Below are 27,986 nucleotides of genomic sequence, written 5' to 3'. Positions count from 1 at the left end.
GTTGGACTCCTAGGTATTTTATTCTCTTTGAAGCAATTACTTGGAACCAACCCAAATGTCCAACAATGACAGACTGGATTAAGAAAATGTGGCACATATACACCATGGAATACTATGCAGCCATAAAAAATGATGAGTTCATGTCCTTTGTAGGAACATGGATGAAATTGGAAATCATCATTCTCAGTAAACTATCACAAAGACAAAAAACCAAACACCACATGTTCTCACTCATAAGTGGGAATTGAATAATGAGAACACATGGACACAGGAAGGGGAACATCACACTCTGGGGACTGTTGTGGGGTCGGGGGAGGGGGGAGGGATAGCATTAGGAGATATACCTAATGCTAAATGACAAATTAATGGGTGCAGCACACCAGCATGGCACATGTATACATATGTAACTAACCTGCACATTGTACACATGTACCCTCAAACTTAAAGTATAATAATAATAAAATAAAATAAATAAAAATAAATAAAAATAAAAAATGAAAATAAAAAAACTAGACTTGAATTGATTTGTCACATTCTCTCATTTTAAATTTTAGATATTTTTATTCCTGTTAATGTTCTTCTTTATAAATTCGTGTAGCATCAGTGTTTTTCAGTGCTCTTGAAGTAGTGCTGATCTCTATTTTTTAGGTCTTTACTGGGATTTTCACAGCAGAAATGGTTCTCAAGATCATTGCCATGGATCCTTATTACTATTTCCAAGAGGGCTGGAATATCTTTGATGGAATTATTGTCAGCCTCAGTTTAATGGAGCTTGGTCTGTCAAATGTGGAGGGATTGTCTGTACTGCGATCATTCAGACTGGTATCTATTTATATATATCACTGTCGCTCATTGGCACAACATTTATTTTGAAATTGAATCAATGTATATTTATATAATTATTAATTTTAATTTTAAATTTACATCAATATGTGACATTCTAAGAAAACATGTAAACATCCTCTTTAAAGCTAAACCATTTTCTAAGAATGATGAAAGCATTCAAAATACTCCATAATGATTAGGTATGTAGGGCACATTAGAAAACCTACAAGTACTTTCTAAAACTGTGTTTTAAGTTTATGAAGCTTTTTTGGCCTTACAGTCTGTAAAGATACGCAAATAAAAATTTTAGACCCCAGTTAATTTTAGCTTTTTATTAACCCTACTTCTAGGAATGGGGACTGTTTTAAAGCAACATGTGGGAAAATATTTGATGTTATTAGTATCTTAAATAATTGTATAAAAAACTTTTCGAATTATCACAAAATTTTGAGAAATATGTAAAAGTTATTGAAAATTAAGCAAAATGTGTATTTTTTCAATTTTTTTCTGTACATTTTTATCACATCATTTAGGTTATTTTACTTTTATATTGGCCTATAAAAATCTATGATTTATACTTTTAATATTTCTTTTTACTGTCTAAAATAGAATCTGAAGATAACATTTATTTGCTAATTTAAAAAGTCTCTAATCAAAATACCATTTGTTTACATGGGCATATCTTTGGATGAATCAGAAATGTTTTATTTATTATTTCTGAAATGTTTTATTTTTATTTTTGCACTTAAATGATATTATGACCAGATTTACAATTCTAATATTGTTAACACTATTTTTTCTGGATTTGAAATTGAATCAGTTCAGTATATTTTGAGTTTTTACATCTACCACGTGTGGTTCTATGATACCACATACTAATAAAATAATGTCTAAAATTATATTATGATTACTACTAACAGCATCTTTTCACTTGATTACAGCTTAGAGTTTTCAAGTTGGCAAAATCCTGGCCCACACTAAATATGCTAATTAAGATCATTGGCAATTCTGTGGGGGCTCTAGGAAACCTCACCTTGGTGTTGGCCATCATCGTCTTCATTTTTGCTGTGGTCGGCATGCAGCTCTTTGGTAAGAGCTACAAAGAATGTGTCTGCAAGATCAATGATGACTGTACGCTCCCACGGTGGCACATGAACGACTTCTTCCACTCCTTCCTGATTGTGTTCCGCGTGCTGTGTGGAGAGTGGATAGAGACCATGTGGGACTGTATGGAGGTCGCTGGCCAAACCATGTGCCTTATTGTTTTCATGTTGGTCATGGTCATTGGAAACCTTGTGGTACGTATGTAGTACAAATGCTCATAAATTAGAACAAGAGCAGACAGTAGCTAGGAACGTGGCCAGATGTAGTAAACATATCTCTGGTTTATAGTAAGTGGCCTAGACTGAAATCCCCCTATTAGCACTCAGATAATGAGCAAGTTATTTAACTTCTCCTGGGCTCTGGTTTCCCATTTTTTATGACATTGGAATAATAAAACTGAAATCATATCTTTAATGCAAAGATTAAATCAGATGTATTTATGAATGCCTGGGGGCATAAATATTAGATTTTCCTTTCTTCTTCAAAGAAAGTAAATTTTTATCACTAAGAAGAATTGTATCCTAATATTGTTTTGATAAGAAAATGACCTCTACTAAATCTAAAAAGACAACTATCTATTCTATAATCAAATTGCTCTTTGCATGTTCATAGTTCATGTAGTTTGCTTACTCAGAGACATAGGTTGCATAGTACCAAATTTTGAGGACACATTTCAATGAAGTAGACCATTATATTTTAGTTATGCATTGTAATTATCCAAGTAACTTGGAAGAGGACAAAATGTTTTCTTCCCTGAATTTGCATTACTATAGGAAAACCAATTATTACAGTTTAAATTATTCATATGTATGGACATTGTCCAGACTCAAAGGAGTTACTTTTAACTGTGACTTAAAATAACTAATGTAAAAGCATAGTTTATATATTTATATGTTTAATGCTTAAATTTCTCAGTCATGCGTGGGCAAAGCATTTCTTTATGCCATCATATTGGGCCTTTCCTTTGAGGGATACATTTCAGATAAACTTGTTCAAAAGAATGCTACTGGGATACCTACGAACATGTAATTTTTTTCTCCAGAATAGTAAATTAGGGAGCTCTAGATTCTGAAAAAATCTGATACAGAAGTAAGGAAGCAAACTGGGGCTTTTGCCTTGCATGTCTTCCTATAGTGTAACATATTCTGAAACTCAATCACTAACTACATTTCAGGCTAAAAATATTATTATAAATTTTCTTTTACATCAGAAATAATGAATTATTCCTGCATTAACCATAACTTATCAGTTGGCTGAGTAACTTTTTCACATATCCCATGATATTCTGAAAGTTAAAATCGCCTCATACTTTCTACACACACACACACATACACACAAAGAAAGAAAGAAAGAAAAAGAGAAGTAACTTATGTGGGTCTAGCCTGAACCCTGGTATACTTTTAGATTTCTCTCCATCTGTTGAGCTATTTGAACACATAAATTTCAAAGTGTATTTGATGGGAAACGTGTTAAATCGTATATAATTTGCACTTAGAAATTTCTGCTGTTATAAAAGTTTGTGGCCATTGGGCCAAAGGAATTTGTATTTCAAGTATATCATTTGGAACATATCATCAGGCTATTAAATAAATAAGTTCATTCTTTATATACACGAAGCTAGAAATTCCCTAGGAAAAAAAATGGTAAGATGAAGTAAGATAAAATGATTAAGATGAAAGTATCTTTTTCTCTCTCTCTCTCTCTCTCGTTGGCAGAATCCTTGAGGGTGGGATTTTGTCTTTGCACTGGCAAACCTGAGTAGACACCATTTAAATCTGAGAAGCTCTGCTTTCCTATTGTCCCTCCCAATAGGAAAAAAAGAAGAGGTGCTTGTTTTATCATTTTGCCCTTAGAGCAGGATATTAGGTCCTTTAAAGAGTGTGTGACTTAGACATGGCATCTGAAATATAGTAAGCATTCAATAAACATTTGTTGAAATAATTTTAGCAAAGATCTATGAGTTCCCTTTTTAGGCTGTTATTTAAATGCATATTTCAATATTAAAATAGACATTTTTCTTTTTTTCTTTTAGGTTCTGAACCTCTTTCTGGCCTTATTGTTGAGTTCATTTAGCTCAGACAACCTTGCTGCTACTGATGATGACAATGAAATGAATAATCTGCAGATTGCAGTAGGAAGAATGCAAAAGGGAATTGATTATGTGAAAAATAAGATGCGGGAGTGTTTCCAAAAAGCCTTTTTTAGAAAGCCAAAAGTTATAGAAATCCATGAAGGCAATAAGATAGACAGCTGCATGTCCAATAATACTGGAATTGAAATAAGCAAAGAGCTTAATTATCTTAGAGATGGGAATGGAACCACCAGTGGTGTAGGTACCGGAAGCAGTGTTGAAAAATACGTAATCGATGAAAATGATTATATGTCATTCATAAACAACCCCAGCCTCACCGTCACAGTGCCAATTGCTGTTGGAGAGTCTGACTTTGAAAACTTAAATACTGAAGAGTTCAGCAGTGAGTCAGAACTAGAAGAAAGCAAAGAGGTAAGAATGCTTTTAAATTTTTTGTTCCATTTCCTATGATAACCATGTACTACAGTTATTTACTATTTTCATTGTGCTTATATGCATTATCAAAAAGCAATATTGAAAGTCATATGTATATAGTGATGTTGGAAAATCACAAGATACTCTTTATTGGGAAATGGATTTCTAAAAATTCCAACTTTTCACAGGAAATTAAACCATTCTGAGTCTTAAGTATATTCATTTTCTTGATCATTTGAAAATGTGGTTAAAAAATGTGGCCTTTTAGGCTGGGCATGGTGGCTCATGCCTGTAATCCCAGCACTTTGGGAGGCCAAGGAGGCAGATCACTTGAGCCCAGGAGTTCGAGGCCAGCCTGGGCAAGATGGCAAAATCTCCTCTCTACAAAAAAATACGAAAATTCACTGGGCATGGTGGCACATGCCTGTAGTCCCAGCTACAAAGGAGGCTGAGGTGGGAGGATTGCTTAAGCCCAGTAGGTAGAGGCTGCAGTGAGCCACGATCACATCATTCTACTCAACCCTGAGTGACAAAGCAAGACCCTATCTCAAAAAAAAAGTAGCCTTCCAAAAAAGAGATGTTATTTAGTACATTACGCTCTCAACTACATTATGTTCTTTAAAAAAATAACTTATTTTCGTCATCTCCTTACTCTCTATATTAGGTTTTGCTATGATTTTTATGTGAAAACTTTATGTACTTTTGTTAACCTCTGAAAGTCTTATTCACTATGATAGTGTTTCATTTATGAAAGTGTTATACACATTAGGAAAGTACAAGTAGGACTTATTATATTTTGCCCAGTCAAGGATGAGCAGATCTATAGTCTTCTAGAGTAACTTGAAAATACTAAGAACTACTTTTAAAAGCTTCACTTGAGGGCTATAGTTACTTTGTAGGTTAATAAACCTACTCTTATTGTTGTGTTACTAGGAAAGAGAAAAAAGAAGGAAGGAAGGGAGGGAGGGAGGAAGGGAGGGAAAGGAGAAGAGGGAGGAAGGACGGAAGGAATGAATGAAGGAAGGAACGAAGGGAGGGAGGGAGGGAGGGAGGAAGGAAGGGGAAAGAAAGGGAAAGAGAAAGAAAGAAGGAAATAAAGAAAAAAGGGAAAGAGAAAAAAGAAGGAAAGAAAGAAAAGAAGGAAGAAATAAAGAAAGAAAGAGAAAGAAAAGAAAAGAAAGAGAAAGAAAGGAAGGAAGGGAAGAAAGAAAGAAGAAAGGGAAGGAGGGAAGGAAAGAAGGAAGGAAGCAAGCAAGGAAGGAAATTGTTCCTACTGCATGATTAGTATTCTTAAGTTTCTATCATAGTAGTAATGTTATTAATTCTTCAATCCTGTGTTGTGGAAAAGAGGATTAAAATTCTTTACTATTATTTATTTATAGACGTTTAATATATATGAGTACGAAGTAAGTCTAGCACAGATGGAGTTATCAAAGACAGGTTTTGGCTTGAGGGTATAACGTTGACACAGTGGGAACCAAACCAACAATGTCTGATTTCGTGAGCATATTTTGGAACTCTTTTTTTTAAATAAGTGTATCAACAAAACTTGATCTGAAATCCCTATAATAGGTAGCTGACAATCTTACAACTCATAGCTTCCTGACTATTTTCATGTATTTTAGAGTTGCTGAAAGATAGTATAATAATAAGTTGGAAAATATTTTGAAAAAGGTAAAATACATACAAAATTAAGTAGTGATATTTTTTCTCTGAATTCCATTTAAAGTCTGCTAAGTGAGTTCAACTCTAATTTATGTTGCTCATTCTGACAAACTAAGAATTCAACTCTAATTTTATTTCCCATCACCTGGCATGAATTTATGTAAGAAGAAATACCAGTCAATTAACAAGAACTTACTGAGCACTTTTTGTGAATTCAGCAATCTGCTGGATACTAGGGGTGAAGGAGAGCTCTATAACAAAACTCTCCTTCAAGAAAATCTTGACATATTTGAGTAAGCTAACATGAACTCATGAAATTATTAAAGAACTATTAAAAAGTTTAATCCTGGCTGGGCACGGTAGCTCACGTCTGTAATCCCAGCACTTTGGGAGGCCGAGGCGAGTGCATCACGAGGTCAGGAGATCGAGACCATCCTGGCTAGCACGGTGAAACCCTGTCTCTACTAAAAAATAAATAAATAAATACAAAAAAATTCGCTGGGTGCGGTGGCGGGCACCTGTAGTCCCAGCTACTCGGGAGGCTGAGGCGGGAGAATGGTGTGAACCCGGTAGGCGGAGCTTGCAGTGAGCGGAGATTGCGCCACTGCACTCCAGCCTGGGCAACAGAGCAAGACTCCATCTCAAACAAAAAAAAAGTTTAATCCTGTCAGGTTGCATGTAAGGCTATAGGTATTGAGGAGAGCAAGAATAATTGCTAAATGGAAGAGATAAAATTGAAATAGACCTCAAAGTTTGGGTCAAATATAGATTATCAGAAAGCAAAATGCTGAAGCTTACTAAAGGAAAGGTGGAGCTGACAGTGAGCTTGGTATTAAAGACAGTTTAGGGTTATCATTGCAGATTATCATGCAGTGATAATCTACATGAGGTAAGTGTTGGTTGAATATATAGTGGAAAATATGTTTGAATGTGTGAGGTAGTTTCAGATTATAAAGTTTTAAAGTAAGCCAAAGAGTTTGGAGTTAATAGGGAGCTATTTTCTGTTCTGAAGCAGGGGAAGGCAATTGGAAAGTGGTATTTTAAGAACATTTATTTGATATCAAAGAGTAAAACAGTTTAGAGTGAAAGATAAGAAAGATTATTTTGGGGAATATGGTGATAATCATTAGATAGCAATGAGGTGATAAAATTCTCAGCTAGGGCAATAAGTAATGAGAATTGAGACTCATTGGCAACTTGACAAACCTACTAAAGAACCTGGGAAAATGGAAAAACAGCAATGCCACTTTCTGAAATGGTCTTTAAAAAGGGCTACCCAGTTTATGTTGGAAAAGGAGTTCAATTGGGATATACTGAATTAGAAGTGTCGGTGTTGGGAAACAGAGTCTGAGTTAGAGGTCAGGGTTTAAAAATAAGGTATAATGTTTGATAATGCAGATTTTATAATTACCTGATTCCCTGAAAATGGAGGAGCTCATCAAATAAGTAATTATAAAGTGAAAGAAAAAAGAGAAAACTAGAGACAAAGTAGCATAAAAACTTGGGGTCAAAAGAGGTAGAAAAGCTAAAAGATAGAAAAACTTTTTCTAGATTAATACGATAGAATTTTTTGACATCAGATTTATGGAAAGTAAATATCTTAATTTCCTCCTACCGAACAGTTGGTTTCCAAAGTATTTTTAAAATTTCATAATGACCACAGATATTTCAAATGACTGCTAATTATCATGCCTTTTTAATGGCTTAAACATCATAAATTTAGAGTAACAAGATATAAATCTCTCCTTTGTTATGTACCTGGAAAACATTTCTTACCTGAACAAAAATGTCTTATGGGGTGATTTAAATACCTACTTTATCCTCCTCTTTCAAGCTAAATTTTGAATACATAGAATTCAATTACAAAATGTAAAGAAATTATTTAAAATATATAAATATGTTAGTGGGAAAATCACTAAATAAATATAAAGGCATATATTTTTATAAAGCTAGAATAAAATTTCAAATTATCTTGCACAGTAATATTAAATTCAACAATAAATTTTATATGAATGATTTGGTAAAATGAATACTTTAAAAACCCACCAAAAAAGTAATAGGGAACTCTCATATATGCTCACACACAAGATAAAATGCAGACAGTTTTTAAAATAAAAAGCCAATACCAGCATGTTCTAATATTATAGAGCAGATTAAATGAATTCTAGCAAAGTGCATTTTTGATTTGAAATTTCCAAAAGCTGCTAGCATACTTCAGGTGCACACTTATATTGGCTGGGTTATTCCCTTTTAATAGCTATCACACACACGAACACATTTAAAATAACATATCCATAAAGTGACATTTTGGTTCATGTTTCTTAGGTTTTTGACACAAGTAGCAAGAGAACATTGAACTCTACTTTGCAGAGCACAGAATATCCTTCCTCTTTGCTAATAAAGTGAGCACTCACATAAGTTAAACCCACCAGAGTTATACATTTTTCACCAAAAAACTTGCATGAAATGTCTGCTTGAAGAGGAGACAGTAAATTAATCATTAATTTAGATGGTATTTGGAAACTCTAGTTACTGTATTTCCTCTGTTCATTTTCATAATAAAGGATACCTGACTATCGCAGCTAAAGAGAAATGATCCCTAGAAGTTTTTAGAGATAAACATGGGAATTGCTGTTATATATGTTATATATGTGTGTATATATATTACATCTGTATATATGAATACCACTAACATAAATAGGCTGGTATGGAAGCAAATATAAACTTTTGCATGAAAAAAGTTCAGGAAATTGAAGGCATGGATTTCAAAATAGTGATTTTTTTAATCTTGCAAAAACTTGGAATTATGCGAATCTTTTTGAGAAGCTCTAATGTAGAATTTGTTTGTTTTTATATTTTTTAAGTTCTCATAATCATAATTTCTTGAAATATTTATATAACTATGAATTTTTGCAATTTAATTCTTAAAAGATTATTGGTTTGTCTTCCTAAGTGAAGGATATAGAATAAATGCTTTTAACAGTCATATTTGAAGTTGAATTCCAAACACAATCTAGCAATATCATACTGTGACCTTCACTGCTTACCATTCTTACTTCTCACAGGAGTAAAATCAAGCTGGAGCCATCAAGAATGCAGCTCTGGTGTTTTTTAACCAGCCAGAGGCTCGTGCCACCACTTTTACCCAGGTTATCCAAGCAAGTTGTACATGTACAATCACGTTCTAAATGAATTTTGACTGGCCTGCATGCTACTCAGCTATGTTCCTTCCCCTGCCATGGCAAGGAAGTGCTAGACTTGCCCAGCTGCTCTCTGCTGAATCGTGTGACACATCACAGCATGGTCAGGCGAGATGGGCAATCCCAACATCATATTTAATTCTGCTAATGAGTTTTCTAATTTAGTCTTTAGCCTTTTAAAACCAATTGCATGCTCTATAGGATTTGTAATATCTATTTTAAAACATGATAGGAATGTTTATGGTTCAATATAGTCAGGGATGTAGGAGGGCATGCATTTTTTTGTTTCTCTGCTTTTATTTCATTAAAATAAGACCACAACTTTTTATTGTTGATTCAGCCTTTATAAGTAAATTGTATTACCAAAATAAGTCTCACAGGGTTTTTTTCTGATAGTACTGCCACTTTCAGATCATTATATTCACATCTATGAATATAATTTTCAGCCTATCCAATTCATGTGCTCCAGATGAAAATGTTTGCTTTCATGTTTTGGGGGAAAGGTTCGGTAAAAAAAAAAAAAAAAAAAAAAAAAAAAAAAGAAAGAAAGAAAAAAGAAAAAAAAAAGAATAGGGTGATCCTGAGGTTTGGAGATGAAGGGCCATAGTCTGTATGCATTTGGGCAACACATATCTTGGATTTTCATGTAGGCTGGGAAAAGTTATGTCTGCAAAACCATAGTGATCATTGTAACTTAAAAAAGGAAACATCATGATATATGGGATGAAAATTCATTATATCTTGATCATTAAGTAATTGGCCTAGTGTACCCATTTGTTATTTGAAATGTCGATGATTTATGTTAATTTCTCCCTAAATGTTCTACCCAAAACTGACCAGGCAAAAAAGAGACTTGGAAAATTTACTATTTTCAGTTATTAATTATTAATTTTAGTTTTGTGAGGAGTAAAGGGAATCTCCCAAGATTATTGTAGATTTGTGGCGTAATGAGCTTTTATTTTATTCTGTTCACTCAACTTTCTCCATTGCTTACTGGAATCTCAGCCAGAGTGCGGGTTCTGGGGGGGAAATTTTGAAGGAAATGTAAAGAGTTCATAAATATTGGGCAGTTTTCAAGGCTTCTGGTGACAAGGAATATCTAATTAGTTTGGGGTTGTCTCTAGGTTTAATTTATGCATACTCTTATTTTCCTTAGGGATAATTGAGAATTAGTTGCAGAATGCAAAAAAAATGAGAAATAAAATTATCAATGGAAAATAGTAACAAAGATACAGTCCATGGTGATTTATGCAATTTTTATTCAGCACCAAATTTTTAGATTTAGAATAAAACAACATTATTAGTCATTGAAGAAAATCTGATTTCTTTTTCTTTTTTCTTCACCAGCAGAATAGAATTAAATGGTACTGGCATATTATTATTTACACTGTGTTTATAACAGGATTCCCTCCTTTTCAGAGTCTTTATGGAAACTTTGAAAGTAGATGTTTGACTAAGGTCCAGAGCACATGCCCTTCTGGACATGACTTTGTGCTGTTTTTGGAATTTGGAAAGCAATGGAATAATGACTCTAGCTTTCAGTTTCTCTGTTACATGGCCAGTGTCTTCCAAATGCTCTTTGTGAAATTGAATGTGAGATAATTTTTGAGAGGAGCAGATGGGTGTGTGAATAGCCATTTTAAACCCATCTCAACCTTTAAAGATGGTCTTGGTGCTTTAGTGTACTTCTGCTGAAAAAAAAAAAAATTAAAGCTGGTTCAGACGAATACTTTTGTATCCTTTCTGAAAACAAATGGCCTTTTTCTTTTTCCTTTTTGATGCTCTTTTACCCTACTCTTCAACTACAACGTAATTATTTTCAGTTTCACATACCATGTTCTTATTCAGGCTATTTTAAAAATAAAAGGAGCTCCGGGGATGTTGTACATTTAATATATGTCCAGGCAAACCAGATGGTGGTGGTTCATATTTTTAATCTTTCGATAAGTGATCGTGAAAAAAAAAAAAAAAAGAGCTACTGGTCTTTTTCTTCCCGCCTAGGACAAGCAACCCAATGGCTTCACTGTGTGGCTGTCTTGTTTTTCAGGTGAAATATCATAAGTCAAGATATGGTTATGCATATCCAAAAGATCAGACTAAGGCCCTGATAGTGTGTATGACCAAAACTTTCCTCTTCTACTAGCAAGACAAAAATCCACAACTTTTTAGAGAAATGGCTAGATTTTAAAGGCAATCTGTAATGGCTGAATCTTTTATTTTGCCTCTTGAATCATACAGCAGTTTGTGAGAGTCAAATATTTGATAGCTGATTGAAAATAAATGAAATGTGAGCGCATTTCAGTGGAAGTAGGCCAGTTGCTAACATTCTCTTCTATCTCTGAAAGTTAAATTTCATTATTTAATTGGATAAAACTCAAGAGCAATATTTGTCATATGGGGGAATTTCTATATAAGGTCACTCTATTGGGCGGTGGGGAATGGTCTCGTGGCCTTTTTTGGGTGTTAACTCTATTGTTTCTTATGTTGAAATAACCCATTCCTGTGAGTGGTATTTGTAGTTAACCTTCTTGAAAACTTCATATTCAGGTACCATGTCTTTGAGGACATGGTTCTTGGATCAGCGTGCGGCTTCCACAGCATTGCGCCGGGCTTCTGCTACAGCCAGGCATGTTTTCTGCGGCTGAATTAGGCCTGGAGAATGTTGCATCTTAAAACCTGCTTTCAGCGTGCATTTGTAGAGCATAAGCCATCATCCCTCTGTAGACCCACTCGTTTCTACAAGGGATGGAAGAATTTAACCTTTAAGTGCCATAAAATATTGGAGGAGTAGGGAGAAAATAGTACAAGAAAACAAGTTTGAACTTGTACTATGTGGTTTTATATGGAAGCTTTCTATTATTATGCCTATATTCCAAATTATATTTTTCTAACTACTTCAGTTATTTAGTATAGTCTTCTAGTTTCTTAATATGGTAAATTTAATTTCAGGTTTCTTTGCTTTTTTTATATCATTGTAGTATCACAGCTATGGCAATATAAAGAAAGTAAGTTATTCTTTATATTTATTGGTCACTTGCTTTTAAATCAGTTATATGCTTTTAAATACATTTGAAGGTCATTTTGGTTATGGCTATAATAAGATGTATCACAAACCACCCTTCACTAGAATGTGAATGCCAAAATGTTGAACTTATTTAGAAAATGTTTAGATTATTTAGATTATATCAGTGTATAGAATTATGCATATAGTATAGATATGTATTATATAAATGTATACAATTTAAAATGCTTATATACATTTTAAATGTACACATTTTCAGGGTGTACATTAGTGATTTAAAAAATACAGCAGTAAAGTTCTTTATGTATCCAGTGACTAAAGCATATCAGGTAGTAGATCATAATTCGTAAGCTGATGTAATTTAATAAGAAGGTGATTCACAATTTAATTTATAAATGTAGGTAAATGCATAACTTTAGAAATTTGATACAATATTTTCATAACTTCATACAATTAAAACATAGGTACTTTCCTATGATAAATATGTGACCTAGGGCATTAAAAAATAATGTAGTAGCATTTCTGACTAAGAAGATTAAATTGGCCAGGTGCAGTGGCTCATGCCTATAATCCCAACACTTTGGGAGGCCAAGGTGGATGAATCACTTGAGCCCAGGAGTTTGAGACCAGCCTGGGCAATATGGCAAAACCCTATCTCTACAAAAAATTTAAAAATCATCCAGGTGGGCCAGGCGCGGTGGCTCACGCCTGTAATCCCAGCACTTTGGGAGGCCGAGGCAGGCTGATCACGAAGTCAGGAGATCGAGACCATCCTGGCTAACATGGTGAAACCCCGTCTCTACTAAAAATACAAAAAATTAGCCGATCATGGTGGCGGGCGCCTGTAGTCCCAGCTACTAGAGAGGCTGAGGCAGGAGAATTGTGTGAACCCGGGAAGCAGAGCTTGCAGTGAGCCGAGACTGCGCCACTGCACTCCAGCCTGGGTGACAGAGCGAGACTCCGTCTCAAAAAAATAAATAAGTAAATATAAAAGTTAGCCAGGCACAGTGGCATGCACCTACAGCCCCAGCTACTTGGGAGGCTGAGATGGGAGAATCAGTTGCGTCTGGGATGTTGAGGATACAGTGAGCCATGATCATGCCACAGCACTCCAGTCTGGGCCACAGAATGAGACCCTGTCCCAAGGGGGGGAAAAAAAAGATTAAATCATGACTGAGGCAGATTCTTCAACTTGGGAAAGCTGACTTTATGTCAACCTTCATAGATAAGGAAGCCTCCCATAAAACACTTTTTAGTGAAATGAGAACTAATCTACTGTCTTCTAAGCTTTGGTTCGTAAGAGTCCTGGGAGCTTGCAAAAGCTTTGCCAAGATTCCCTCTGAGCATTCCTTGAGGGGCTTTCTAGAGCCTGAAAGATTATCTTTATAATCAGAAAATCTCTGTAATAACTGTAAAGCAATTCTCCATGAAATGGGTTCTACTCCTTGGACAATAGCAGAATGGTGGCAGGGTTTTTTCCTTGTCCATTGTCAAAAGATATGTTGTGCCTCATAATGCCAGGAGGAGAGAGGTGAACTGTGATCACTGTCCCCCTCTACCTTAAGATGTATAAATACATAACCTCCAGAGCTATTAGAGATTATTTATATCCAAACAAGTTAATCACATTCAAAAATATATGTAATCTAATGACCTTCCCAATAACAAAAAAATACAACCAGAAGTCCATATGTGTAAACGATTGATTCCGTTGTCATTCAGGTTAGTGGTTATTAGGACTTGTGCTGTAAAGGATTTGCTTTAAATATGTATGTATTTGTATTAAACATAAGACACCTGCAGAATACATGGAAGAATTATAATGTGAAAAATTAAACATCTCACAATTATATTAGCAGTGGTAACATGGGAAGTGAAGGGTGAGTATATTTTCTAAAGTTTTCAAATGGAAAAGTACCTGTGTGTGTATACATGTATAATTACTTTTTTATTATTAACATATTATTTTTTATTAAATCATTCCTATTTAATAAGACAATGCATTTTCTAATATAATTAGATAGACTCTCTCAGGACCAGACTTGACTTATATATCAAAATGGAGAGATAGAATTATCTAAAGACTATAATTCTCTCTATAAAGTGACATTAAAAGGTATTCAAACATTCATCGATTCACTCTTCATGAACTCAACTTAACTATTCAGTGTCTATTCTATACTTGGTGATATACTGGATCTTTTGGTATATATGTGTGTGTATATGTATGTAGTTGGTATACGTGTGTGTATATATAGATGTATGTAAATATGTACGTATATTTAGGAGACTATTTAGTCAAAGGAAACAAGTATAATAGATCAAATGCTCTATAAAATTTAGCATGAAGAAAATCATGTAAGAAAGAATGGCTTCATACAGGAAGTTGAGGTTTACTATGATGAGGCTCAGAAGTTATTAAGTTTGGATTAGCCAAGAGGACAAAAAAACATGAAACTTTCTATAACTAACCTCAAATACTTTGGTTTCTTATTGTTATTACTTATAAAGTGGATATTAATAGCTGTCACTCATCAAAAGCCATAGTAATTAACCCATAAACTACCAGTGAAATTGGAAGAAAAAGTGGCTGAGACCAAACAATTATCCAGTATTTTCTTAGTTACACCAGAAGCTGCTACAATTCTACCCAGCAGTAATTTTCCTAGGTCTTTCTTAAATGAATAAAAATATCCTGGCTATAAGAAGCAGAAAAATCCTAGGAGAGGAGAAGATGTCTTGGCTTTCCCACCTCTCCATAATGTAGAGGAAATTAATGGTTAAAAAAAAAAAAAAATTTGTGCTATCATGACCCTAAGAACTATCAGCCAAAAGTGATGGCCTAGCTTCTCTATTTACCATACTCCAACCTAGGGGGTACTCTACTAAAAAACTGTATTTTGACTTAAAGTAATTTTCATAATATATATATTTGGACATGGCTAATGTCAGGTTAATATCAACTTTAAAGTAACACCACAGAAAGTATCATCTGGATACTACCCTTTAATTAGTTCACATTGTAAAATATTAAACTACATTTGCATTACGTCTTCATTAAATCAGGAATTTTGAGCCAAATTTCCCCAACATGAACTGTGTTTATGGCCTTTTTAAAAATAACACAGTAACTCTTTCAGAAGGCTTTGGCAGAGTGACCCTAACACTCAGCTACCAAAGTTAATGGGGGCTTTGAAATCATTAACATGTCCATGCACTATTGTTTCATCTTAAAAGCTTTACATTATCTAGGTTGTGCTGTGTGTCATGTCTTTGCATCTGTTTTCATAAAACATTGCACAATCCTGTCTTCCCAAGTGATCTCAGAGTACTTATTATTTATTCTTGTAATATTACAGTGGCTCTTCTAGCCATGTGGCATGTCACAATGATTTAGTTAAAGGAAGTATTCACAGCCGGATCACACAATGAATTCAGAATGTGCTCCTAATGAAAGTCTATAGAGATTCTGGACAATGCCATTTATGAGGAAATTTCCATTTCATTTAGAATTCTTTGACAAGTATTGAATTCAGTTATGCAGTTCAAAAAAAGAGAGAGATCCATCATTTTTCTTCTAGTAAAATAAGAAGAAAATTATGTAAGCCAGAGAAAAATAGAGCTCAAAGTTGAAATATAATGACTGTGACTAATGTTAATGTGCTGCTCTTTCTTTCTAAAATTATAGAAACATGGACAATACTTAGAAACAACTGGTAATATTCTTTGCCCTTTGAAAATTTCCATCTGAAGAGGTGGAAATTAAAATTTGATTTGATGTATTTTAATTAACATAATCATGGCTAGATGTCAGCATACCACTTTATCCAACTATTCTTGGTTTGGCCTCAATGTATTAAGTTATATTCATATGGCATTCATATACAAATGCAGATCATTAAACGAGTTAATCAGTATAATCCATCCATTCCAGACCACGCACGTTGAATGTTGTCTAAACTTTTTTTGTCTGATTCAGGTCAGTAGTCACGTTATTTTGAATAGTACAACTTGATTTATGTTAAATTATTAGTACATAATGATCAGTAATGCTAATAGAGTTAAATGCTATCACTACCATTTTTTTTTCACACAATGACACAGTATTTCCCAGTTAGTTAAATAAAAGGGGGAAAATCACATCTTTGCAATGGGATTTTGTTTCCAGAAATTAAATGCAACCAGCTCATCTGAAGGAAGCACAGTTGATGTTGTTCTACCCCGAGAAGGTGAACAAGCTGAAACTGAACCCGAAGAAGACCTTAAACCGGAAGCTTGTTTTACTGAAGGTAAACAAGCTCTGATGTGATTAAATACAATCTCCCCTTGTTCTTTACGGAGACTGAATATGCCTCATTTAAAAAAAAAATTATGAAACGAGGTGTGGTGGCTTATGCCTGTAACCCCAAAATTTTGGGAGGCTAAGGTAGGAGGATTGCTTGACCCCAGGAGTTTGAGACCACCCTGGGAAATGTAGTAAGGCTTTGCCTCTACAAAAAAAAAAAATAAAGAAAGAAAAAATAAATTAGCTCAACATGGTTGTACATGCCTGTAGTCGCTGCTACCTCAGCCACAGCTGTATCTTAGAGCTTTTGCAGGGAGTTGAGGCTGCAGTGAGCCATGATTATGCCACTGCACTTCAGCCTGGGCAACAGAGCAAGACCCTGTCTCAAAATAAATACATAAATTAAATTAAATAAGAAAAATATTTAAAATAAATAGTGAAGGCATGTTTATCTTTATTTTCCTTTTTTGTCTTTTAAAAAGTTAATCTCTCTAGATTTCTGGATTATACTTACGGCAGTGACTATTCCTGGACAGTTAAAATGATCTGATAGGTCTTTTTTTTTCTCATTCTCCATAATGTGAGGAAGCTGACCCTATGAGATAAATGGCATTCTAGAATGTCATGTCATTGATATTGTAATCCCTTCAGAACTCCTTGGCAATGGCGTGATTTGATTTATAGATGCTACAGTAATTACATTCCCTCCCTTACAGTTCCAATGTGGTTAATGTGCTTTGGCTAGAGCTGTTTTGAGATGTAACTGTATTGTGAAGCTTTGGCAGGGAAAGCAATAGCTGTTCTCACAGAAAGCAGCACAGTGTCTTGAACACAAATCAATGAATATCTATTATTCAATGTGATTGGACTTAATCTGATGAGTAGTAGCTCAGAGACTTACAGCAGAAGAGTGGATGGGAGTTAGAAATAATGCGAAAGCTAGGAGGGGGAGGACAAAGGGAAAAGAGATACTGACTGACGAGCTAAGTCATAGGTGTGACTAAGAAAAGCACTGAGGCTGAAAAATAAATTAGCTTCGGAAAATTGACAGTGGCTGATGCCTGGGAAGACAGCGAGATTTTCTGTGCATGTGTGCATGAAAAGAATTAAAAACCCAGGATCACATCAAAATATGAATAAACAAATCAAACATGTAGTTTTGCCTCAAACCTGAGAGATGCACCTGGACTATTTTCATCAATGGCCTTGAGGCAAAATAATCCTGACTGGTGGTGAAGAATGAAACCATTGTTACTTAAGCAAATCTAGATAAAATATTTCCTTGAATTCTAAGTAGCTGGCTGAGTATATAAGTCTGAGAATAATTCATTATACAGGAGGGATGCTGACGATAACTAGGAAATGAAGGAGATGGTTACCCTATGAAATGATTACCTGGAAGTGGAGTGGGGAAGGAGCAAGAAAGTTTATTTTTTCCTATTTAAGATTAAAATATATTTTTTAATTAACTATATTTGATTTTTAGGATGTATTAAAAAGTTTCCATTCTGTCAAGTAAGTACAGAAGAAGGCAAAGGGAAGATCTGGTGGAATCTTCGAAAAACCTGCTACAGCATTGTTGAGCACAACTGGTTTGAGACTTTCATTGTGTTCATGATCCTTCTCAGTAGTGGTGCATTGGTAAGTGAAATGCACATTGGCAAGAATCAGATTCTGGTGAAATAGTTTATTCTCCAAAATTACCAGATGCAAACACTGAGCTTCAGAATCAAAAGAAAAGGCATATCTTTGTCTTGCAGAGCTTGGCACCCAAGGTTTAACGATGCAAAATTCAGTTCTGAACAAATCAGCACCATGAAACAGCCAGATGGAATTTCTCATCTGGTGTTTATCTAACAGATGTTTTCCTTACTGAGACAACCATTTGCAGAGACATTCTGTAACCACGTTACTTTCCCTGTCAAATACTATCCAGTTCTCCCTAATAATTGTATTAACATTTATGGACTAAAAGTGTATTTTAGGGTTTTTTTTCATGTATAATCAACTTATTCTCTCAAAATAAGCCAGATCATTCAGGAAATTGTAGAAAGTAATGTTTGAATAGGCCAATTCTGTCCCTCATTAACAGAACTTCTAGTTATTTCTGAGTTCATCTTACTTCATTAAAAGCATGTCTTTGTAACAGTAATTGAGATAGAGACTTAGGGGTGAGAAGTAGGAAAGACAGCACATTCTAAATCACTAAAGGCATGACGTTTCCCTGCCAGCATTTTCGCACTTAGTCTTTAGATTTTGTCTGATGTTCAATGTTTATGTAAAATATCAATAATCAAATTATTGTTTTGTACTCACTATTATACTAAGCAATTTTTTTCAAATATTTAGAAGAAGCAAGCCATTTAAGTAAAATAAAATATTTTTGATTCATAGGCCTTTGAAGATATATACATTGAACAGCGAAAGACTATCAAAACCATGCTAGAATATGCTGACAAAGTCTTTACCTATATATTCATTCTGGAAATGCTTCTCAAATGGGTTGCTTATGGATTTCAAACATATTTCACTAATGCCTGGTGCTGGCTAGATTTCTTGATCGTTGATGTAAGTATCTTAAGTGATTTTTATAAAATTGTTTTTAAAAGAGGCAAGTTTGACATTTCATATATTTCTGTTATTAAAACTGACTTTCACTAATAATGACATAATTATGCAGTTATTTAAACAAAACTGTAACATATGCAACAATGAGGAATATCTCATGGGAAAGAGTAGAGGAGGTCCTAAAAACATGGGTAGTGGTAAGAGCAAACACAGGGAGAGTTGTTCTTTACCATAAACAGACAGCTTTTATTTTTCTGAAAGTTAAGTGCCTCAAGGTAAGTAATAGATAAATATTATGTTAATTGACAGATGTAAGCACTTAGCTTATTAACAGTTCAGTTTAGAAAAACAAACAAACATCTCCAAGAAGCAAAATAGAAAATGACTGAAGGTCAGAAAGTGTGTAAACTGCACTTTAATCCCTTCCTAGAGTACGTGTGACTAAATACTGTGAAATTAACCCATGTACTGAGTTCATTCAGCCACAGCCACATACCCACAGACACAACAAAATGCATTTCCATTTTTAAATCAGTAGTTAGATCCCAATAGCTAATCAGGTATTTACATGCAAAGAGTTAGGTGTAGGTCTGTTCTGAATCTGATTACCCTGGGGTGAGTAGTCATAGGAACATTGCCAATTATGGAATCTATCTGACTTGCAGCCTGTTTTTTTATTGCAAGTGACGGAGAGGCACTGGGACAACATGACAGTCCTCTGATTCCTTGTAGTCTGTGATATTCCATTGCACAAGGCTTCACAGCCTCCTAACAAAACAAGGTGCTTCAAATACTATCTCTAGCCATTTCCTAGCAATCACAAAGCTCCTTATTTTTAGCTCTAACACTTGCCAATATGAATCAATAATTGCCATATGTGTGCATCGTTCTTTTTCTCATTTTTGACGAGTCTGGGTCTATCCAGATTCTACTCTTCTTCCTCCCACAAACACATATTCACAATTATATAACCAAAATGTGTTTAACCCTTTAAGTTGATAAGAAATCTGCTGTCAAGTCACTTTTAATAGACCAGAAATGACTTTCAATTTCCTTGGCTGGCCTTTCATTAATAATAGAGATGAATTTCAACATAACTCTGAAAAGCTATGCACAAATCGAAACTTAGTATTTTCACATTCCGCAGCTAGAGTGGACCTTAAGGAATATCTAGGGTTTATTCAAGACATGAGAAAACTAAAGCCTCAGTTTAAATATTTTTTGGAGATAACACAGCTTCTTAATAATAAAGTTGATACGTGTCCAAATTTACTAATTCTCAATTCAGTGCTCCTTTCCCTCATAGATTTTCTGCCTAACTGATCCATTATAAATATATTAGTTGTAATAGGCAAATATGTGTGTGTGTGTGTGTGTGTGTGTGTGTATGTATCAGACTGGCATCAGACTGGCTTTGAGATTTAGCATTTAAAATCTCCACCTTCTCTGTCGAAGATGGAACAGTAAATACATTCAATGATCCTTTCTGGTTCAAAAAGATTTTTATCATGTATGAAGATTATGATCTTTTTTTAATTTTGAGATGGAGTTTCGCTCTTCTTGCCTAGGCTGGAGTGCAATGGCGTGATCTTGGCTCACTGCAACCTCCGTCTCTGGGGTTCAAGTGATTCTCCTGCCTCAGCCTCTCGAGTAGCTGGGATTACAGGTGCCCGCACCATGCCTGGCTAATTTTTTGTATTTTTAGTAGAGACAGGGTTTTGCCATGTTGGCCAGGCTGGTCTCAAACTCCTGACCTCAGGTGATCCACCCACCTTGGCCTCCCAAAGTGCTGGGATTATAGGCATGAGCCACCGTGCCCAGCAAGATTATTTTAAAATGTGATAGAAGTTTTCTAGAAAATTCTGACTTACAGTTACTGAACTACTGCATTGTACTTCGAGTATTTCTATGTACTCCCCTTATATAGAAAACATGATCATGATGTAAAAATCTCTTGAGGTTGGAGGTTTTCCATCATGTTTTTATCCTTGCACACCTAACACAGACATTTAGACATCTATTGAGTAATGTTTCAATGAATGACAAACGAATGGTGCCCCAAAATTACTTTGCTTTTAGTGAGTCAAAATTAGCAGATTGGAACTGGGTACTGAAAGCCTCCTCCTTTGGGCAAGTTACTGTATCTTAAATGGGTCTATTTTCTTAATTTTCCCAAAGCAGGGGTTAAATACATGAATTAATGCAACCTCAGATAACAGCTTGTCTTCAGAGTACTGGGGATTCACTAAGCTAAAGTAAATATAAGGTTAAAACAGTGTTTGAAAGTACAAATAAAATGGACTTAAAGAGTTTAAAGTTCATAGGGTATATCACTGTAACAAAATTAAAGTCACAGAAAGGTAAAGAAAGGAAGCAATCAATGAAGCAAGAAAATAAACAGAACACCAAAAAAACTTCCTTTCAAATGTATCTTTCGAAAACTACATTCACATACTTGAGAAATAGGTCTGCGTAAAAAATGTAACCTCTTCAATTCTCTGTCTAAAAGTAAAATTAGATTTATAGTGAGATATCTTTGTAATTTCCTAAAATTCATTCATTTATTCAATAAATATTTTTGAGTACCTTATAAAGGATCATATGCCATTCAAGACAAAGGAGAAATGAACAAAACAGACCTAGGCTTGTTAAGCTTACACTCTATTGGAGGAGAGGAACAGACAGGAAACGTGTAAACAAGTAAAATCTAAAGATTAGATAAAGGCAGATCACTGCTATGAAATAAAACAGGGTACTAGGCTGGTAAATTACTGTGTGTTTGGGGAAGCGGAGGGAGGGCAGGAGCAGTGTGTCAGCTAGTGTCCAAGAGGGTGTCTAAGGGGGTGCATGGGGGAGGGTACCAGTCATTCGAAGACCTGGGAGAAGAGAGGAGAAGAAGCAGAAGCACTTGAAGTGGGAATGAGCCAAGGAGATAAAAGAGACAGAAAGAAACTGGTGTACTTGTATGTGATGAAACATGAGTGAGAGTGGTAGAAACCGAACTCAAAAAGTACATAGTGGCCATGGCAAGAAGTTCGTATTTTATTGTAATTTACTATACATCATATATGTTAACATTATGTAATCTATCATATATTAGTTATAATCACCATGAGAAGCCCCAGCAGCAGGATAAGCAGGGATCTGACCTACTGTTACAAAATGATCATATCTGGCTATGGAGAGTGGGAGGCAAAGAGTAAAAGCAGAAAGATCAATTAGGAGGTTGTTTTAATAATGCAGGAAAGTGGAGATTTTAGACCAAGGTGATGAGACTTACTGATAGGCTTGATATGTGGAGTGAAGAAAAGAGAGGATTCAACAAATGGATTTTCTTTCACCGTGAACAAATGGGTAGAGGATAGAACCATTAACTGGGATGGGGAATATCAGAAAAAGATTTGGCAGGGTAGGTAGATGATGGGTGGGAGAGAGATGTATTCATTTGATATATATTCATTTGAGATGTTTATTAGACATTCAAAACAAGGTACTGAACTTTATATAGATCTAGAGCTCAGGAGAGAATCCAGAATCTTATGTATATAAATTTAAGGTTCATCGAGATGTATATGGCATTTGAAGCTACAAACCTGTTTTAGCTCACCTAGGCAGAGACTGCAAATAAACAAGGCAACCCAGAACCAAACTCTGGGGACACTATAACATTTAGAAGTTGGGCAAAGGAGAACCAGCCAGTAAATTAGACTGAGAAGTAGTAATTAAAAGGAAAACAAAATATGCATGGTGTCATAGAAACCCAGAGAAGATAGTTGGGTTTTCCCAAAGGAGAGGTGATCAATTTTATCAAAGGCTACCGTGAAAAAAAGTCAAAAATCAAGCAATATTGGCATATAAAATTGACATTTGGATTTGGCAAAATGAAGGTCATTGGTGTTGTGGATGAGAGAAAATAATGAAGATGAAGAAATGGAGACAGCAAGTATGATACTTCAGGATGGAATCAAGGGCAACTTAAGTCATGCCTCTGCCTTCCAGAATACTGCACTAGAAGGACCACTTTTTCAGATTCTGTACAATTCTTTTCTTCTCAGCTGAAGGTCAAAAAGATACTATGTTCATTTTAAAAAACAAAATATACCTTACTATACCATTCTATAACTACACAAACTATACTATAGATGCTGCTATTGACCACACAATGAAGTAAATACATAATTTAATTAATATTTATTTAAAACGTATTGAAAACATCAGATTTCTTGAGGTCCTTATCAATTTTTGCAGTCATCTCTGAGAAAATGCATCTGAGCATCTCTCATAAAAACTTCGTTTGATTCTAAAACATCCTAACATGCTAATGTGTGAAAAACAAACTCTAGTAAAAGATTCAACCATCATGAAGTATTTATTGCTCACAGGTAATTTTCACTAACAGCACAGGTTTAAAGGAGATGCTTGATATTATGGCTTTGGAATGCTTTTCCTGCTTAATCACATGCTCCTTAGAATCCCATAAGCTGCTCTGTTGAGGTGAACAAAACCACCATAGGGACACTTTCTGATCCTAATATGTATTTCCATTTGCTAGCAACCCCTAGAATCTAGTATTTCCTGCCTTAGTTCTTGACATTTATTATTGACATATTGGTAACCTCAATAATAGAGCTAGATTGTTATTAGTAGTAATAGTAGTAGCAAGATATTATGCCTAGTACTTTGTAAGCACTTATTGTGGGAAGGGCACTAATTAAGAGCCTTACATAATAATAGTGAAAATTACTACCCTGATTTAATGCACACTGTGTACAGGTGCCACCAAAAGCACTTCACATGTGTTAACTCATCTAATCTTCAAAATTCTATGAGTTAGAAACAACTATTCTCAATTTGCAGGTACGGAAGCTAAGACAAAGAGAGGTTAAGTTACTTTCCCATGTTAACAGAACTAATAAGTGGCCAAGCTGGATTTGGCACCCAAGTTGTCTGGCTCTAATGACTGTGTTTCTAACCCCTACATTACAAACCTCATTATAAATGTCTGTTTTACTTACAAAGTATTTATTAATCTTTTTAACAAGCTTTTGATTTTTTGTATTATTATTTCTATTTTGCTACAGATGTTATCTCTATTTCACAGGTTTAGAAATGTCATACAGCTAGTAGGTGGTAGAGCTACCTTTACCCAACACTGGGTTCTTTGATCCATATTTTACAATAGGGCACAGATCTATTTGGCATATTGTGCTGAACTAGTCAAAGAGTTCCCACATGACACCGAAGGTGATTGCGTATAAGTGGTGGTGAATGAAAGCAATGAGATGGTGCCTTGCTAATATGCAGACACCTGCCTTGAATTTTATCTAGCACTCTTGTGCAGAGAATTAGAATAAATTAAAAAGAGCTTTGGGGTAAAGGAACTAAATAATTATAAATTATTGTCATTTCATATTAATTTCTGAACTCTCTCTCTAGATATATTTCCGTGTAAACAGTCTAGTATGTGATTTGACTTTTTCTATAAATGTCTTCTGATAGAAATGATTCATTTTGTCCATTTCTTGGAAGAATTTAATTCTCCTTTAGCATTATTAATTAATTAATAAGAAAAATTTCTCACAGGCCAGGTTTAAAAAGATAATCCTACTAATGTAGCTATAAATTTCTATAGCCCATTCTTTGAAAGAGTATGGCTTTTAATAGAGACTTTTAATCTCTAATTCTGGTCTTTTGTTAAACTCCAACCCATACTTCTAACTGCTTCCTAGATAATACATGTTAATACACCTGTTATCTGCACATGTTCATCATGTTTCCCCTCTAAGTCATGCATTTCTTCCAAATTCCCTACTTAGTCTGATGGTAATGTTTGTATAAATCCAGGCCAGATATCATCTTCAGCCTTTCTGCCTTTCACCCCTCACAACCAATCAATCAGCAAGTTCTTCTCCATTTTATTGACTAATAAATGAGTGGACAGTCTCACCCCTCCTCTTCAGCACATCAACACCACTGCAATCAACTGGACCAAGCAATAGCTTACTAAATGTTCCTGCCTCCAGTCACAACCTCTGCAAATATATGTTTTAGGAAGACCTACATCACTCTTTCTCTTCTTAAAGGCCTCCCCGTGGGATGCAATTCATCAGCCAGGATTCTAAATGGTGACAGTAAAGGCAAACAAGTGTTATCATTTGTAATACTAATAACAACCAACCTTAATTGAGCTATAAATTGTCCTTTGTCTTCAATGCTTAATTTGTTTAATCTTCACAACAACTTATGCAGCATCTACTGTTACTTTTCTAGTGTGTAGATGGGAAAATTGAGGCACAGAGTAGTTATCTAGTTAAGTAACATATAACATACATTCATTATGTAAAATGTCAAAAACAATTCATATCTTTCCAAAAAGAAATAATTACACCTGAAGATACAGTCATAATTACACACTTCATAAACAGAAGTAATTATGCTCACAATGAATCAAAATTGCACTTTAAAATTTTTTCTAGGAGTGTGCTTGAAGATGATGCATCTATTAACAAAGATACTTTGATTTGTTCTTTTTCGACATAAAGAACATATAGTGTTATTTTGATTTAATCATCTTTAAATTGCCAAATTAAGAATTCCAGACAAAGAAATAAACTTAGAGAGATCACCTGATTCAAAGTCTTCATTTTAAAGACCCCTCCCCCACTGCACATAGTGTTTGGAATGTTTCAGTGAAATTCCTGTGAAACTCATGGCTTCTCTGTACCATATTGTAGTCACCAGTGATGAGTGCACCAGATTTTACTCATCCTTTTCCCAGGGATGAACGCTTAGATCGTCTGCTTCCTGCTATTATAAACAATACCACAATGACCACGGTATTTGCTTTTATATAGCATGTGAGCATTGTGAATTTTCTAATCATGTATAAAGTTAAAGACCAATAAATAAACCATAAAGATAAAAGTAGAAGAGAAAGCAAAGAGGCGGCCCTTGAGTTACAAACTTACAAACTCCCCTTACATAAAAATAAATTAACCTTTTTTTTTCTTTAGGAGACAAAGTCTCTCTCTGTCACCCAGGATGGAGTGCAGTGGTGCAATCATAGCTCGCTGTAACCTCAAATTCCTAGGCTCAAGCAACCCTCCTGCTTCAGTCTCCCAAAGTGCTGGGATTACATGCATGAGCCACCACTCCCAGTCTGGACTTCCATTTCTGACTGAGATTGCATAGAGACTGCACTTCCCACAGCCTCTGGAAGCCTGCGCTCTATTCCTGCTGTACACCTTACCCACCCCAGCTGGCCAAATCCCTCTGTCACAAGTATCCCCAACCTCCCATCTTCACTAGAGCTCTCTGCTACCATTCCCATGGCAGCTTTGTACCTGCCCCTCACCACTACCTGAGCCCTTTTCTAGGAACTACTCAGCAGATAGGAAATAGGGCTCCTCTGTGGTGGAAGCAGGAAGGTGTGCAGCTAGCAATCTGAAATTCCGGGTGCCCTTGTCCTAAGAAATACTGAGCTTAAATACCATGTGCTATTTAAGCCCCTCAGTACTATTAATGGGAAAAACTCAACTTCAGGATATACTGGAAGAGACACCTGTGGTGTTGCAGGGAAACCCAACAACAATGTAGATAACTGTTTAAATGTTCTGATGTCTGTAGCAAGTACAGATTTTACTCCAGAAGTTGTGAAGTTGTATTTTATTCTGCTCTCTGAAGGGTTGGAGAGCACTGGGTGAAGGGACTCAAGAGTGTCTAGCTTTCCTGTATGCAAAATTTTAATCAGTTCTGTTTTCAGCTCCATCAATTGCCCCTCTGTTTTTGAGCAACCAAATGCCTCCAGTTCCAGAGCCTTCTGATCATTTGTTGAAACAATTTGAGTTGCTTTTGCAGGCACCTGGGTTTCTGCTGCTCTTTCTCTGTTGAGAAAGTAATTATTCCTGTGCTTTCCACAGTCCAGAATGTTTTAAAACTCTTCTTGTTGTCTCTTCTTCTATTATCTTTGTCTTTATTCCTTTGCTTTTCTTCTAGTTGAACTTCAGTAGGGGGTATAAATAAATATGTTGTTCAAACAGATATAGTAAAAGTTTAGAAAGAATCTGTGTGTTTTACTATTTGGTTAATGAGCTTTTACTGGATGACTTGTAGGAGCTCTTTTTATATTAAGGAAATTTAGTATTTCGTCACATGTGGTATGAATATTTTTCTAATTTGAGCTTTTGTCTCTTGAATTCTTTTGTCATGTATAAATTTTTCATATTGATTTAGTCAAATTTATCAGAATTTTTTTTCCTCTTGGTTTTCTCATGTTTATGAAGACCCATTTCAAGACTATTAAAAATATTCCGGGTTTTTTCTTTTCAGTTTTTTAGTTTGAGAATTTTGTTTATTTCTTTGTCCATTAGTTTATATTTTATGTTTTAATTTTTGACCAACCTGAAATTTAATTTGGTGTAAGGTGTGAGGTAAGGCTCTAGTATTATTTTTTTCTATCTGGCTTCTCATTTAATGAATAATCAGTTGTTCTATTTCTCCTCTCATTTAAAATTCTCTCCTTATCCATGTGCTAAATCTCAGTATCCACATGCTAATTTGAGCTTTATTTTATTTCATTCATTCTTTGTCTGCTAATATAACAGCTTTAATTACTGTATATTTATAATCCATATCTGGTGAAATTTGTCCTCTCTGCTTTTCTTCTTCACAAAATTTTAAATTATTATTATACTTTTACTTTTTCTGAATTATATTTTTAAAGTTTTTGTAGTTCAAAAAGACTCCTACACGAACTTTTTTAAAAGTTAAGATGAAAAATGTATTTATCAACCGCCTAAAATAATTAGATTA

At 34.9% G+C, this 27,986-nt stretch overlaps 1 protein-coding gene and 1 long non-coding RNA gene across 10 annotated transcripts in view; one reads left to right on the top strand and one right to left on the bottom strand.

The window, feature by feature from the left end:
- The window catches only part of SCN3A (sodium voltage-gated channel alpha subunit 3), a 115,999-nt gene that overhangs the window by 72,047 nt on the left and 15,966 nt on the right, over nt 1–27,986 (top strand). For all 9 annotated transcript variants that reach the window (XM_009443622.5, XM_001152557.7, XM_009443623.5 and 6 more), the window contains 6 exons: nt 649–822; nt 1,767–2,123; nt 3,962–4,432; nt 16,491–16,611; nt 18,094–18,248; nt 19,002–19,175. In XM_009443622.5, coding sequence (XP_009441897.4) covers nt 649–822; nt 1,767–2,123; nt 3,962–4,432; nt 16,491–16,611; nt 18,094–18,248; nt 19,002–19,175 — 1,452 coding nt within the window. The remainder of the gene's footprint in view (nt 1–648; nt 823–1,766; nt 2,124–3,961; nt 4,433–16,490; nt 16,612–18,093; nt 18,249–19,001; nt 19,176–27,986) is intronic.
- Nucleotides 4,199–27,986, bottom strand: part of LOC104005243 (uncharacterized) — a 287,414-nt gene continuing 263,626 nt past the window's right edge. Inside the window, exon 9 of the long non-coding RNA XR_010150118.1 lies at nt 4,199–4,414. This is a non-coding gene — a long non-coding RNA (uncharacterized LOC104005243). The remainder of the gene's footprint in view (nt 4,415–27,986) is intronic.

Source organism: Pan troglodytes, chromosome 13 (assembly GCF_028858775.2).
Source record: "Pan troglodytes isolate AG18354 chromosome 13, NHGRI_mPanTro3-v2.0_pri, whole genome shotgun sequence".
Classification (NCBI taxonomy): Eukaryota; Metazoa; Chordata; class Mammalia; order Primates; family Hominidae; genus Pan; species Pan troglodytes.
The sequence above is the reverse complement of the archived record's forward strand: the minus strand, read 5'-3'. Positions and strand labels throughout refer to the sequence as shown.